Genomic DNA, 14,355 nt, shown 5'->3' on the forward strand with positions numbered 1-14,355 from the left:
ACTAGATCTGATAGATAGAGTGCCTGATGAACTATCTGCTGAGGTTCGTGACGTTGTACAGGAGACAGGGATCAAGACCATTCCCATGGAAAAGAAATGCAAAAAAGCAAAATGGCTGTCTGTGGAGGCCTTACAAATGGCTGTGAAAAGAAGAGAGGCGAAAAGCTAAGGAGAAAAGGAAAGATATAAGCATCTGAATGCAGAGTTCCAAAGAATAGCAAGAAGAGATAAGAAAGCCTTCTTCAGCGATCAATGCAAAGAAATAGAGGAAAAGAACAGAATGGGAAAAACTAGAGATCTCTTCAAGAAAATTAGAGATACCAAGGGAACATTTCATGCAAAGATGGGCTCGATAAAGGACAGAAATGGTCTGGACCTAACGGAAGCAGAAGATATTAAGAAGAGAATACATGGAAGAACTGTACAAAAAAGATCTTCATGACCCAGATAATCATGATGATGTGATCACTAATCTAGAACCAGACATCTTGGAATGTGAAGTCAAGTGGGCCTTAGAAAGCATCACTACGAACAAAGCTAGTGGAGGTGATAGAATTCCAGTTGAGCTATTTCAAATCCTGAAAGATGGTGCTGTGAAAGTGCTGCACTCAATATGCCAGCAAGTTTGGAAAACTCAGCAGTGTCCACAGGACTGGAAAAGGTCCATTTTCATTCCAGTCACAAAGAAAGGCAACACCAAAGAATGCTCAAACTTACTGCACAATTGCACTCATGTCACATGCTAGTAAAGTAATGCTCAAAATTCTCCAAGCCAGGCTTCAGCAATACATGAACCGTGAACTCCCTGATGTTCAAGTTGGTTTTAGAAAAGGCAGAGGAACCAGAGATCAAATTGCCAACATCTGCTGTATCATCGAAAAAGCAAGAGAATTCCAGAAAAACATCTATTTCTGCTTTATTGACTATGCCGAAGCCTTTGACTGTGTGGATCACAATAAACTATGGAAAATTCTGAAAGAGATGGGAATACCAGACCACCTGACCTGCCTCTTGAGAAATCTGTATGCAGGTCAGGAAGCAACAGTTAGAACTGGACATGGAACAACAGACTGGTTCCAAATAGGAAAAGGAGTACGTCAAGGCTGTATATTGTCACCCTGCTTATTTAACTTCTATGCAGAGTACCTCATGAGAAATGCTGGACTGGAGGAAACACAGCTGGAATCAAGATTGCCAGGAGAAATATCAATAACCTCAGATATGCAAATGACACCACCCTTATGGCAGAAAGTGAAGAGGAGCTAAAAAGCCTCTTGATGAAAGTGAAAGAGGAGAGTGAAAAGGTTGGCTTAAAGCTCAACATTCAGAAAACCAAGATCATGGCATCTGGTCCCATCACTTCATGGAAAATAGACGGGGAAACAGTGGAAACAGTGTCAGACTTTATTTTTTGGGGCTCCAGAATCACTGCAGATGGTGACTGCAGCCATGAAATTAAAAGACGCTTACTCCTTGGAAGAAAATTTATGACCATCCTAGATAGTATATTCAAGAGCAGAGACATTAGTTTGCTGACTAAGGTCCATGTAGTCAAGGCTATGGTTTTTCCCGTGATCATGTATGGATGTGAGACTTGGACTGTGAAGAAGGCTGAGCGCCAAAGAGTTGATGCTTTTGAACTGTGGTGTTGTAGAAGACTCTTGAGAGTCCCTTGGACTGCAAGGAGATCCAACCAGTGCATTCTGAAGGAGATCAACCCTGGGATTTCTTTGGAAGGAATGATGCTAAAGCTGAAGCTCCAGTACTTTGGACACCTCATGTGAAGAGTTGGCTCACTGGAAAAGACTCTGATGCTGGGAGAGATTGGGGGCAGGAGGAGAAGGGCACGACCGAGGATGAGATGGCTGGATGGCATCACTGACTCGATGGACGTGAGTCTGAGTGAACTTCGGAAGATGGTGATGGACAGGGAGGCCTGGCGTGGTGTGATTCATGGGGTCGCAAAGAGTCGACACGACTGAGTGACTGAACTGAACTAGAAAGGCATGAAAGTGCTTATCTTCCACTACCTCTGTCAACACTAGGCATTATAATTCTAATTACATTTCAGTTTGATTTATCAAAATGTAATCTTGGGACTTCCCTGGCAGTCCAGTGGGTAAGACTCCGAGCTTCCAATGCAAGGTTCACAGATTTGATTCCTGGTCAGGGAACTAAGATCCTACATGCCCTAAGGTATGGCAAAAATTTTTTTTTTATTATTTTTAATGTAATCTTGTTTATTAACTTATTTATACTTATTTTGGAGATTTATATGAAGGAAGTTGAATTAGTCATTCTTATCCACTTATGGCCCCTTTTCATATAGCCTGTGCCAGGCTATTCTCCTCCTTATCTATCTTCCTGTTTATTCCTTTTCTTCCCATTACCTGTCCCCACTTCCCTTCCCCACTTAACTATTCTAATGTGATTTAATGTGGATTTGTTGCACACATGTGCTCTTACTGTTTTGTATGCACATATTTTAAATTTTCATATATATTGTTCAGTTGCTAAGTCCTGTCTGACTCTTAGCGACCCGTGGACTACAGCACACTAGTCTTCCCTGTCCTTGACTATCTCCCAGAATTCACGATAACTCATGTCCATTGAGTCTGTGATGCCATCCAACCATCTCATCCTCTGTTGCCCCCTTCCCCTCCTGCCCTCAATCTTTCCCAGCATCAGGGTCTTTTCCAGTGAGTTGACTATTCACATCAGGTGGCCAAAGGATTGGAGTTTCAGCTTCAGCATCAGTCCCTCCAGTGAATATTCAGGACTGATTTCCTTTAGGATGGACTGGTTGGATCTCCTTGCAGTCCAAGGGACTCTCAAGAGTCTTTTCTAACACCACAGTTCAAAAGCATCAATTATTCAGCACTCAGCTTTCTTTATAGTCCAACTCTCACATCCATACATGACTACTGGAAAAACCATAGCTTTGACTAGACGGTCCGTTTTTGGCAAAGTAATGCCTCAGCTTTTTAATACACTGTCTAGGCTTGTCATACATATTAACAGATGAATATTTCGTTCTTTTCCTTTTTTTCTTAAATTTTAAAGACTAGAAATTCTTAGAGCCATTTGATGTTCACTGCACAATTAATAGGAAAGGAAAGAGATTTCCCACACACTCCCATTCCCAGCATAAGCGCAACCTCCTCAATTATCACCATTCTTCCCCAGAGTGGCATGGGCTTCCCCTTGGCTCAGTGGTAGAGAATCCTCCTGCCAGTGCAAGAGATACAGGTTTGAACCCTGGGTCAGGAAGATCCCCTAAATGAGGAAATGGCAACCCACTCAAGTATTCTTGCTTGGAAAATCCCATGGACAGAGGAGCCTGGCGGGCTATAGTCCATAGGGTCGCAACGAGTCATAGGCAACTGAGCACACGCCCTAGACTGGCACCTTTGTTACCATGGATGACTTTGTTTCCCTCACTGAACACTGTTTCTAAGATGCATACATGTTGCTGTGTGTACATCCAATCCTTTGCATCTAGTTGCTGCTCTCCTGGTCATTTTCACATCTCTGCCTATTTGAGAGAGTGAAGATGTTTTCATTTGTTTCTATTTTTCTATTATGAACTCCCTCAAGCACATATAGGTTTTCAGAACACATGGAGACCAGGCATTGCAACATCAGGTGTTAAAGCTTCTGGTGGCAAAGGGAGGAAGGTCAAGGGCAGAGACCAGCTTAGTAGGGTCCAGAAGCAGGTGGAAGTAAAAGGATCACAAATGGTAGTGACTCAGAGGACACCCTCCTTTTAGATTTGTCTGGAGTCCGTTGTCCATCCTTCTTAGACTAGTAGCCTTGGCCTCAGGTGTGGCTGTGTTGGAGGAAGAGAGCACAGTTTGCCCAGCATCTGGGCTTCACTGTGAGCTTCACAGAGCTGTTCTCAATCAGTTTCCAGAGGGTTTTTGTTAATATTTTGTAGCAATTACAAGGAAAGAGCTCTACAGTAGGCAGCCTCTGGGCAAGACTGGAGCTCCTTTATGTAACTGCTGGAGGAATCCCTGTGGGCTCTGTTATTTCTTTTCGCTCCCTTTCTAAGTGAACCTTCCTTTCCCGTAGTCTTTTTCATCCTTATCCTTTCTGCCTTGTGTTACATTTTAATTTGCTCCCTTTATAATTACTTTGCTTTGGGCACCAGATGAAATGAGATTTGTTGAATCCCATAGGGTGTGCCACTCAATAGGATCATGTTCAGTGTCCTCTGCTTTCTCATATACATCATCTTGCCATATCCCCTTGAGTTAAGTACAACAAATATTATTGTTCCCACTTTACAAATTAGGAGAGCAAGGGGCCAGTGAAGTTGAGTTTAAGATGGGAAAATTTTTTTCATCCAACAAGAGTGTCTTACTAGAAATTTACTCACTGCCTCCTGATAAACTTTAAAACTTGGCAAGTCCTTTCTAGTCATGTGTGAGTTGTGAAGGATAGTTAGCAGTGGCCGCAATGTGGATAAGGACCAGAATGAAGGAATTTGCCTTGTGTATGGTGTCTTGCTTATGCCTGGAGTTTAGGCTGCTTCATGTAGTTGAGAGTGAAAACTTCTTGGCAATTTGGAAATCCAAACTGCAGCCTCACTGATGACTTTAAAAGGGCCACTAACCAAGTGTACTTGTTTTCTGGTAATGGACGGGAGACATTCCAGAAGTCCATGGAATGGTGAGAATCCACGATTCCTCCTTTTCCCTGGGGTGGGCAGCTTACACTTGAAGGCTGAGGGAACAGGGATCTGTGTCCACTACCTGGGGTCTATCGAAGTCTTCCTGGAAAACAAGAAGTGGTCCCTAGGAAGTATTTTGACATTTCCCTGGGAAAGGGCTGCATTTTATTCTTTGAGTAGGACAGGTTGAATTTTTTTTTTACAATCTTCTATTTCAAAATCATCAAATATGAAAAGAAGTTTGTTATTTGTAGAGTAGGGTTTCAATAGAGAGTTGCAAAAAAGAAGAATATTTCATTCTCTTTCATTTTGAAAGGAATTGCTCAGCAAGTTAGCACATGTCTTGTTATTCTCTGAAAGAGTCAGGGGCTTTCCAAAATAAATTATCTTCTGCACGTGAGATAAGATGATGGCTTTCTCTTATTCGTCCTCTGTTTTAATTTATCATCACAATATACACTTCAAACGCTGGGTGAGCTGAACATGTATCACTAAGAGAAATTATGGTGAAAAGTCAGGGACTGACCTTTTATTTTTCATAATACCCCAAATGAAATAAAAGCTCCATGTAAAATAAGCCTGCAAGGAGAGATTATCTGCAGTAGCATATGTTCAGTGTTAGAAATTAGAAATCAATTGCAAAACACAGTGGGAGTATGTCATTATGAGAAATGACAACTCAAAAAAAAAAGAAAAAAAAAGACAGCTCAGCATAGTCCTGTGTTAAAATAAAAATCCCTTCTGCTGTCCTGCCTGGCTGTGGAACATGCCTTTTTCTTCTTTTTTTTTGTTTTTGAGATGGGAATAAAGAGAAGGTCCAGCATCGCATTTGGCTCTCAATGTAGATAGATCCATCATGGGCTTCCCAGGTAATGCTACGGTAAAGAACCTGCCTGCCAATGCAGGAGATGTAAGAGAGGCGGGTTCAATCCCTGCGTCCAGAAGATTGCCCTGGAGGAGGGCATGGCTGCACACTCCAGTGTTCCTGCCTGTAGAATTCCATGGACAGAGGAGCCTGATGGGCTATAGTCCATAGGTTGCTAAGAGTCAGACTGAAGCGACTTAGCATGCATGCACAGTCAGTAAGTAGCAGGAGAGGCACGTACAAAGGGCCTCAGGAACCTAGAGGAAGGAGTAACTGGCTTTGTCTGGACAAGTTCAGCAAAGCGTGATAGACATAGTGATGCGTTGGGACACCTCTCAGATGTATGCAAGATTATGTCAGGGACCATAGATGGAGCCAGAGGCATTGCTGGCTGGGTCAGTTCTGTGTGGTGTGGGGTATCCAGACCCTTGATCATCACATGGTCTGCTTAGGGTCTCTGCTCCGGGTCTCTGCTCCATAGAGCTGGTATGGTGGAGGGAGGTAACAGCAGGCAGGGTGAAAGGTTAGGTAGGTCTCAGTATGGGACAGGGCTGAGTGCCATCCCTAAGTCCAGGGGCCTCCATCCTGCTCATCTTTTGACCCCTGTCCTCACTGGTAGCATTGGGGGTAATATTAAAAATATTTAACAAGCGGTATGGCAAAGATCAGATTTGGTCAGAAGGAGCAGAGACCCGAGACCCTTTCCTGTGCCAGACCTTTCATCGTTGGATATGGTATCTGCAGCGTCCCCAGGGCTGCAGACAGAGTATCAGGGAGGGTATCATTTACCAAACAGGTTGGATGTATTTGTACTGTATCAACTGCCAGTGCAGCTGATATAATGCACTGCCATCAGACAGTCCCTGAAACAACTGGGAATTGCCCTTTCATTTTGTATCTCCTCCTCTCCCCCAGGACAAGGATGATTTCATTCCTTAAAGATGTCTTGAGTTAATCTCCCTCTCCTCTCCCCACTGCAAAGTTAATACTCTAAAAAGCAAAACTGATCAATTCCTCTGCCCTGATTAAAACTTTTAGGGGGATGACATCCAAGGTCCTTTACCTCTGCCTGCCTGACACTCGTGATCTGACCCCTATTGTCTTTTTCACCTCACTCCCCATCATCCCTTGGGGACTTACTCCCTGGGGCGCTGGCCTACCTGTGGCAGCTGGGAAGGCCCTCCAGACTAGTCCTTCACCTTGCATGTGGTAGGTGCTTCTGTTGAACATTGATAGATTAGCGTGGCATGCCTTCTTAGAAAAGCAGTTGGATTTTTGTTTGTTTGTTTGGGTAACAGCTTTGAATCAACTCCATTTCCTCAGTAAGGCAGAAGCCCTTAACATTGATAGACACTTCAGATAGTGACTGCAATCAGCTGTTGAGAGTAGTTGAATAAATGAATGAAAATTTTCATGTGCATTCAGGGTAGAATTTGCTACTGGGATCTTTGCATCCACGTATTTAGTTTTAAGTAGCGTCAGTGGCTTATCTCAACACAAGCAGTGCTTTCATGCACCATTTATAAATAAGGTGGCAGGTATAAGAGGAGTTTGTAGAGTACCAAGTAGTGTGCTCAACCGAGTTGACAAAAGAGTATGGACTCTGCCCCTATGGACCTTATGGTGAGGGAGCTCCCTAGTGAGGAAGCCAGACGACAAGTAAGTAAACTTCGTCCGGCTTTGCTTTCCACCTGCCACTCTCATCTCTTACCTGGACCAGAATAGTCAGCTCCATGCTCATCTCCCTGCAGCATACAAGTCCTTAAGCCTTCTCTTCATGACATCCAAAGAGAACTTTTAAACATCTCAAGCAGGGCTTATGTCTATCATATTTAAGTCCATTCTTGACTCATATCACAGTTAGGCTAAAAATCCTAATTTCTTTCCATGGTCTCTAAGATCAAGTTTGATAGGGCTTCTGCCTAACCCTCCAGCCATGAATCAGGTCAGCGTGCCTTCTATTCCCCACTGTACCCTGAGACGTCCACCAGGTGCAGTCGCAAGAGGAGCCTCCAGTTCCTTGAACCCTCAAGCTCCTTCCCTTTTCCTTTGTTGCTGCTGCTCTCTGGCTCTCTCCATGGCTGGCTACGTCTCATTCTTCAGATCTTCCTTATGTCAGTCCCTTGCACTCCCACTACTGATTCTTTTTTTTTTTTAACTTTTAGTTTTATATTAGGGTATAGTTGATCAACAATGTATTAGTTTTAGGTGTACAGCAAAGGGATTCAGTTACACATTTACATGTATCTATACTTTTTCGAGGAGAAGGCAATGGCACCCCACTCCAGTACTCTAGCCTTGAGAATCCCACAGATGGAGGAGCCTGGTAGGCCTTAGTCCATGGGGTTGCAAAGAGTCGGATGAAACTAAGAAACACACAGCCCATACACTACAGAAGGATGGATGATGTTAGCCCTACAGACAGTGTACCAAATCTGAAAAATTCAATCATTCAGAATAGACCTCTCTTTATAGACCTAAGATGAAGAGCAAGAATGAATAGTAATAAAACAATCAAATGCTGGAAAAGGAGGAGATGGTCAAACCTTAAAGGAATAACTCTGGTCTAGAAACAACATATAGTTAAAAATCTAAGGTATAAAGGAAAGGTAGGCTTCGTGAGTCCTCAAGATACAAGTTTAGAGCAGATGCTATAGGGAAACCAGAGGCTGAGCGGTAAGAGTTGGGAGGGAAAATGAGGGTGGGACAGCTAGGGTGGGGGAGAGGTGGAAAGGGAGGGAAGGAGCAACAGAAGTCAAACAGTACTGGATCTTTCAAAGTCTATTCAAGAATAAGAGTGCATCAGAATCAGTTCAGTCGCTCAGTCGTGTCTGAATCTTTGCGACCCCATGAACTGCAGCACGCCAGGTCTCCCTGTCCATCACCAACTCCCGGAGTTTACCCAAACTCATGTCCATCAAGTCAGTGATACCATCCAACCATCTCATCCTCTGTCGTCCCCTTCTCCTCCCACCCTCAATCTTTCTCAGCATCAGAGTCTTTTCAAATGAGTCAGCTCTTTGCATCAAGTGGTCAAAGTATTGGAGTTTCAGCCTCAACATCAGTCCTTCCAGTGAACACCCAGGACTGATCTCCTTTAGGATGGACTGGTTGGATCTTCTTGCTGTCCAAGGGACTCTCAAGAGTGCATGGCATCCCTCATAAGCGGATGCTCGACATGTTGGAGGTTGAGTGCAGTTATCTACTTTGACACTTTGTTGTGTGGTTTCGAAGGCAAGGTGATGGAGGGCCTTCTAATTTCACTAGACTGACTGTATTTGTCTAGAAAATTATGATTCCATTCCCTGTGATTCCCATTATTCAAAAGCCTCTGGTTTCCTGTTCCAGTTCTCTTAGCAGTAATTTATGGAAGCTATGCCTCTGGCCAACAGGAAATGTTTTTCTTTTATTTTTTGGTGGGGGGTGGTTTTTTTCTCCTGTGGTGCACATATGTGCCTAGTGGTTTTGAAGGTTCCAACATCCTCCTTATAAATTCTAAAGCCTTTGAAAGAAAAATTGCAGTCAGTCTTTTCTACTCTGGGTTCTTCCTGCAGCCTGCCACGAGTCCTGTGCCGCCTGCTGGGGTCCCACAGAGAAGCACTGCCTGGCCTGCAGAGAGCCCCTCCATGTGCTGAGAGAGGGTGGCTGTGAGAGCAGCTGTGGCAACGGGTTTTACAACAAGCAGGGGACCTGCAGTGGTAAGTGCCCCGCTTTGCAGGCCAAAGTGGTTTTTGCTCTTCCCGCATCCCTTGTTTCATTCAAATCATAGCACCAAAAACCATCGCTTCTACTCAACAAATATGCAAACGATGCTAAGTTTGGTTTCCCAATGGGGCTTCCCAGGTGGCTTGGTGTTAAAGAATCTGCCTGCCGATGCAGGAGATGCAGGTTCAGTCCCTTTGTTGGGAAGATCCCCTGGAGAAAGAAGTGTCAACCCACTCCAGTATTCTTGCCTGGGAAATCCCATGGACTGAGGAGCTTGGTGGGCTACAGACCATGAAGTCGCAAAGAGTCAGACGTGATTGAGCACACACAGAGCACACTAGAATTGGCAGTGTTTTAGTAGTTTGTGGAACATGTTTTTTCCCAGTGACAGAATCCCCTTGAATACCTTTGTTCCCCAACTGCTTGTTAGGTTGGGTGCTCTCTGTAACCTTGTCCTGCATGCATATGAAGACCACGAGCCTCAGGCTGCTTGCTTCAGACCCATAGCTGGAGGGAGAGGAGCCCAGCTTCCATATGTGCATGGGGACCAAGGTACTCTTTGGGACTCCCAGGCCAGCCAAGGGCCACCCTGCTTTTGATGTTGGTGCCCTTGAATTGAAACTGAGGCAGTTCTTGTCTATTCAACCTTCCAGACAACTGCAGACAATAAGAGTTAACCCAACTTCGTGCTCCTTGTGCGGAGCACAGTCCCATATGCTAAACATTAACCCACTGAGAGGCAGGAACATGTTGGGAGAAAAAGCATGACCTGGGGCAGGTTACTTAATCTCTTCCTGTGTCAATTTCCCATTTGTTAAATGCGGACAATAGTCCTACCTGTGGGAGACAGAATGGCTCTTCAAAGATGCAATCAGTAGCATGTGTGAACATTCTGCCTCAGGTGGCAAAAGAGATTTTGTAGGTATGATTAAGGAGAAGGCAATGGCAACCCACTCCAGTACTCTTGCCTAGAAAATCCCATGGACAGAGGAGCCTGGTAGGCTGCAGTTCATGTGGTCGCTAAGAGTCGGACACGACTGAGCGACTTCACTTTCACTTTTCACTTTCATGCATTGGAGAAGGAAAGGGCAACCCACTCCAGTGTTCTTGCCTGGAGAATCCCAGGGACGGGACCCTGGTGGGCTGCCGTCTCTGGGGTCGCACAGAGTCGGACACAGACTGTAGCAACTTTGCAGCAGCAGCAGGTATGATTAAGGTAAGGATCTTGAGGTAGGGGTGGTTACCATGGATTATCTGAATGAACCAGTGTAATCACAAGGGTCCTAATAGGGAGGCAGGAGGATCAGAATCAGAAAAGGAGACCAGAAACAGAAGCAGACTTTGGGAGTGATGCTGGGAAGGGACCATGAGCATGCAGGCAGCCTTTGGAACCTGGAAAGAGACAAGGAATAAACAAAGAAATGGATTCTCCCACCCAGAGCTTCCCAGAGTAATGCAGTCCTGCTAATGCTTTGATTTTAGGACTTCTGATCTCTTAAGCTGTATGATAATAAATGTGTGTTGCTTTAAGCCACGTCTGTGGTCATTTGTTACAGCAGCACACACCTAACTCAGAAGGCCATGCCAAGACTGAATTAATGTAGGTGAGACATTTAACACAGTGCCTGGTACAAAATAAGTGCTTTGTGTTTAGTGTTTAATCCTCACAGCAATTTTCTGAGGTAGTTATCATCATCCTCTGTTCTCAGATGAGGAAGCAGAGAGACTAAGAAGCTTGCCTAAGGTCACAGAGCTAATGAGGGGCAGAGCTGGGATTCATGCTGGGTCTTCTGGGTTTAGACCTTGACTGCCTAATAACTGCTCTGGTGCTGCTAGACCATGATCCCTCTTTATGCACCTCTGCCCGTTTCCTGCACCCTCTCCTCCTTTCCCTTGACCCTCTCCTCCTCCTCCTTCCTTATCTTCCTGTGCTTGTGTACGTGCATACTCCGTCATATCTGCCTCTTTGTGACCCCATGGACTAGAGCCCACTGGGCTTCTCTGTCCATGGGGATTCTCCAGGCAAAAATACTGGAGTGGGTTGCCATTCCCTCCTTCAGGGGATCTTCCCGACCCAGGGATCAAATCTGCGCCTCTTGCATCTCTTGTCAGTCTTTAGATCAGCCAGCTATCCCTGTGGCTGGTCCACAGGGTGAGCACCTGAATGAAAGGTTTGAATCAAGTTTCTTGTGATGGTCAATATTGAAAAGTCAGATGACATTAAAAAAATTTTTTTTATTTATTTTAATTGGAGGCTAATTACTTTGCAATATTGTAGTGGTTTTTGCCATACATTGACATGAATCAGCCATGGGTGTACATGTGTTCCCCATCCTGAATCCCCCTTCCAACCCCATCCCATCACTCAGGGTCATCCCAGTACACCGGCCCTAAGCACCCTGTCTCATGCATTTTTTTTTTTTATAATTAAGTCCACTAAATTAAAAAAATGTGCAGCCCATAAAACATTCTCAAGTTATTATGCTCATTTTGTTTACTGAGCAACAGCACACATGAGATGATCTCTGAGACTTGACAAATTGTCTCAGAGAAGAGAGAGCTCTTGGCAGCTGCTTGCTTAAAGCCGTGCAGAGATCCGTCAGTATCTCTGGTGTGAGAAACCTCACTCGATTTGGACAAGTCACAGGTGGCTTTTGTGTGGATTCAGGAGAGAATGAGGAAAGAACCAGGCTGCCATTACCCTGAGCATTTTAATCTTTTTCTATCAGCATCACTTCCCTGCTCAATTAAGCCAGATGTATTCCCCTAAGGTTGGCAGATGTCAAATTTGCACTAATTCAAAGGCCTGGAGGCATCTACCCTTTTAATTCCCTGAGGAAACTGGCTACTGTCACTGTCGGGATCAGTGACACAGACCTGCTACCGAGATGATGTTATCTGGATTGAGAAAGCAACTTATGCTAGGGATGCGTGTATGTAAAAGGAGTGATACCCAGTTAGTGTGAGCCTGAGGCAGTGAGGGGTGGGAGTCTTCTTGGGCTAAGAGGTTGAGTGAAGAAAACCAGACCTCCTTACAGACTGGAAGAATTTAAAAGAAGACTGCTGAACAGGTGGCTTCAGGAGAAAGTATACATCTGAAATGCTATCTGTATACATTTTGAAACAAAGCAGAAGGAGAACTTTCAAACACAAGGATGGACCAGTGCTGACATTAGTCAGCCAACCAGTCAACTGACCATTGGTTAATTAGTGAATGCCTTCCATGTGCTTAGCAGATACTAGACTTTGTGAAGCCGTTGGCATTGACCAATGGCCCTTTTGATGGACAAAGCTGGAGTTTATGCTCTTCATAAAATTGTTCGAGTTCTGTTAGTCTGTGTCAAATGCCTTCAGAAAGGTTTGTATAAATGTGTTCTAAAGCAACAGTGAACGGAGTGACTGATTGCTATCGGAATGTTAATTTAGACGTCTGATGGTGATAAGCTGGCTTACTTTCAATTCAGATTAGTGCTATTTGAGATAAAGCCCGGCTGGTGTTGGTTTAATAATTTATAACCCAAGCAACCCATATCTGTAGAAATCTCAAGTTGAGTGCTGAGAAAAATCCAGCACAACCTGTTATAAATGGTGCTGTGCAATGGCTGAAAGAATTTACAACAACCAAGTTTGTCTGTGGTACATGCTTTGAGTTTTGCAAATATTAGGTATAAAGGGTGGGGAAATTCGAAGGACAAAACCTCCTCATTGTTCAGTCATGTAAGTACCTGTGTTGTTATGAAGGGCTTTTCTGGTTCTGGCTAACACATAAATCAAAGCAGAGTCAGAGGTTTCTGTTAGACATTCTCTGTTCCTTCCGCCTCTCTTTTTCTTCTCTTTCCTTCCTTCCTTTTATACGGATTTCCCTTCCTTACCTGGGCAACTATTGTAAATTTTTTATCCTTTTGTTTTAATAGGCTCATGTAAAATGAGTTTTCTTTTCAGTGAGTACCTGTATATTTTTCTTAAATAATACTGTGTTTTTTAAATTAATTTGTTTTCTTTGGCAAATAATTACAATATTGTGATGGTTCTTGCCACACATCAACATGAATCAGCTACCAGTATACATGTGGCTCCCCCATCCTGAACCCCCCTCCCACCTCTCTCCCCACCCCGTCCTTCTGGGTCGTCCCAGAGCACCGGCTTTGGGTGCCCTGCTTAATGCATCCAGCTTGCACTGGTCATCTATTTTACATATGGTAATGTACATATTGAAATGCTGTTCTCTATACGTATGTGTATAGTTTTCTCAAATGACACCATGTTATAGAGTTCATACCAGTTTATATTGTCCTTTTTTCACTCAGCAGTATGTCTTTCAGATTCACCCATGTTGCTATAGCATCTAGGTGTTTACTTCTCACTGCTGCGTGGTCCTTCCTGGTCTGCATTCCCACTCTCCCAGGGACAGACACCCCACATCTGTCCATCACTAGGGAACACCTGTGAGCAACCTCCAATATGTCCTTCGATGAGCCTGTGGCGGTGTGGGGAAGGTTCCCTAGGATGGATAACCCCAGAACAGAATTACTGGGTTCTTTTTTAAATTTTAGTTTATTCTTTATGTGTTGATTCTGCGATTTCTTTATGGGACTAAGTAGTGCCAGGTAGTTCACCAGCATCTGTACCCCAAAGCATCAGGGCTGTCTCATTTCCACATTCTGGCCATGACTTGACATTATCAAACTTCAAGTTTTTTTCTGGTCAATAGGTATACAGGGGCATTCTGTTTTAATTTGCCTATTTCTGATTATTAATAAGTTTGAGATTATCTTCAACTCCTGTTGGACTTTTGTGTTTCCTCTTTGATAAATTGCTTTTTAATGTATCTTTCTTCACTGGCCTTGCTTCCTTTTCATTGTTGATTTTACAGAGTTCTTTGCACTTTGTGATACTAACTCTGTCATTTCTTAAATATACAAACATTTTCCCATTTTGTTGCTTTTTAACCTTTAATGTGGTACCCTTCATTGAACAAAAATAAGTAATTCATCATTTTATACTTTAACTTTTTGCTTTTGAAATTTTAAGATAAAGACCTACCCTGATCAAGTTCACAAAGAAATTATACTATAATTAATAGAAGAAATTCTATTAATTTCAGTTTTAA

General features: G+C 43.6%; 1 protein-coding gene across 1 annotated transcript in view; it reads left to right on the forward strand.

Moving 5' to 3' along the window:
- The window catches only part of FRAS1 (Fraser extracellular matrix complex subunit 1), a 513,961-nt gene that overhangs the window by 259,678 nt on the left and 239,928 nt on the right, over positions 1-14,355 (forward strand). The window contains exon 15 of the mRNA XM_018049625.1: positions 9,095-9,238. Within this exon, the coding sequence (XP_017905114.1) occupies positions 9,095-9,238 (144 nt within the window). The remainder of the gene's footprint in view (positions 1-9,094; positions 9,239-14,355) is intronic.

This window comes from Capra hircus, chromosome 6 (assembly GCF_001704415.2).
Source record: "Capra hircus breed San Clemente chromosome 6, ASM170441v1, whole genome shotgun sequence".
NCBI classification, from domain to species: domain Eukaryota; kingdom Metazoa; phylum Chordata; class Mammalia; order Artiodactyla; family Bovidae; genus Capra; species Capra hircus.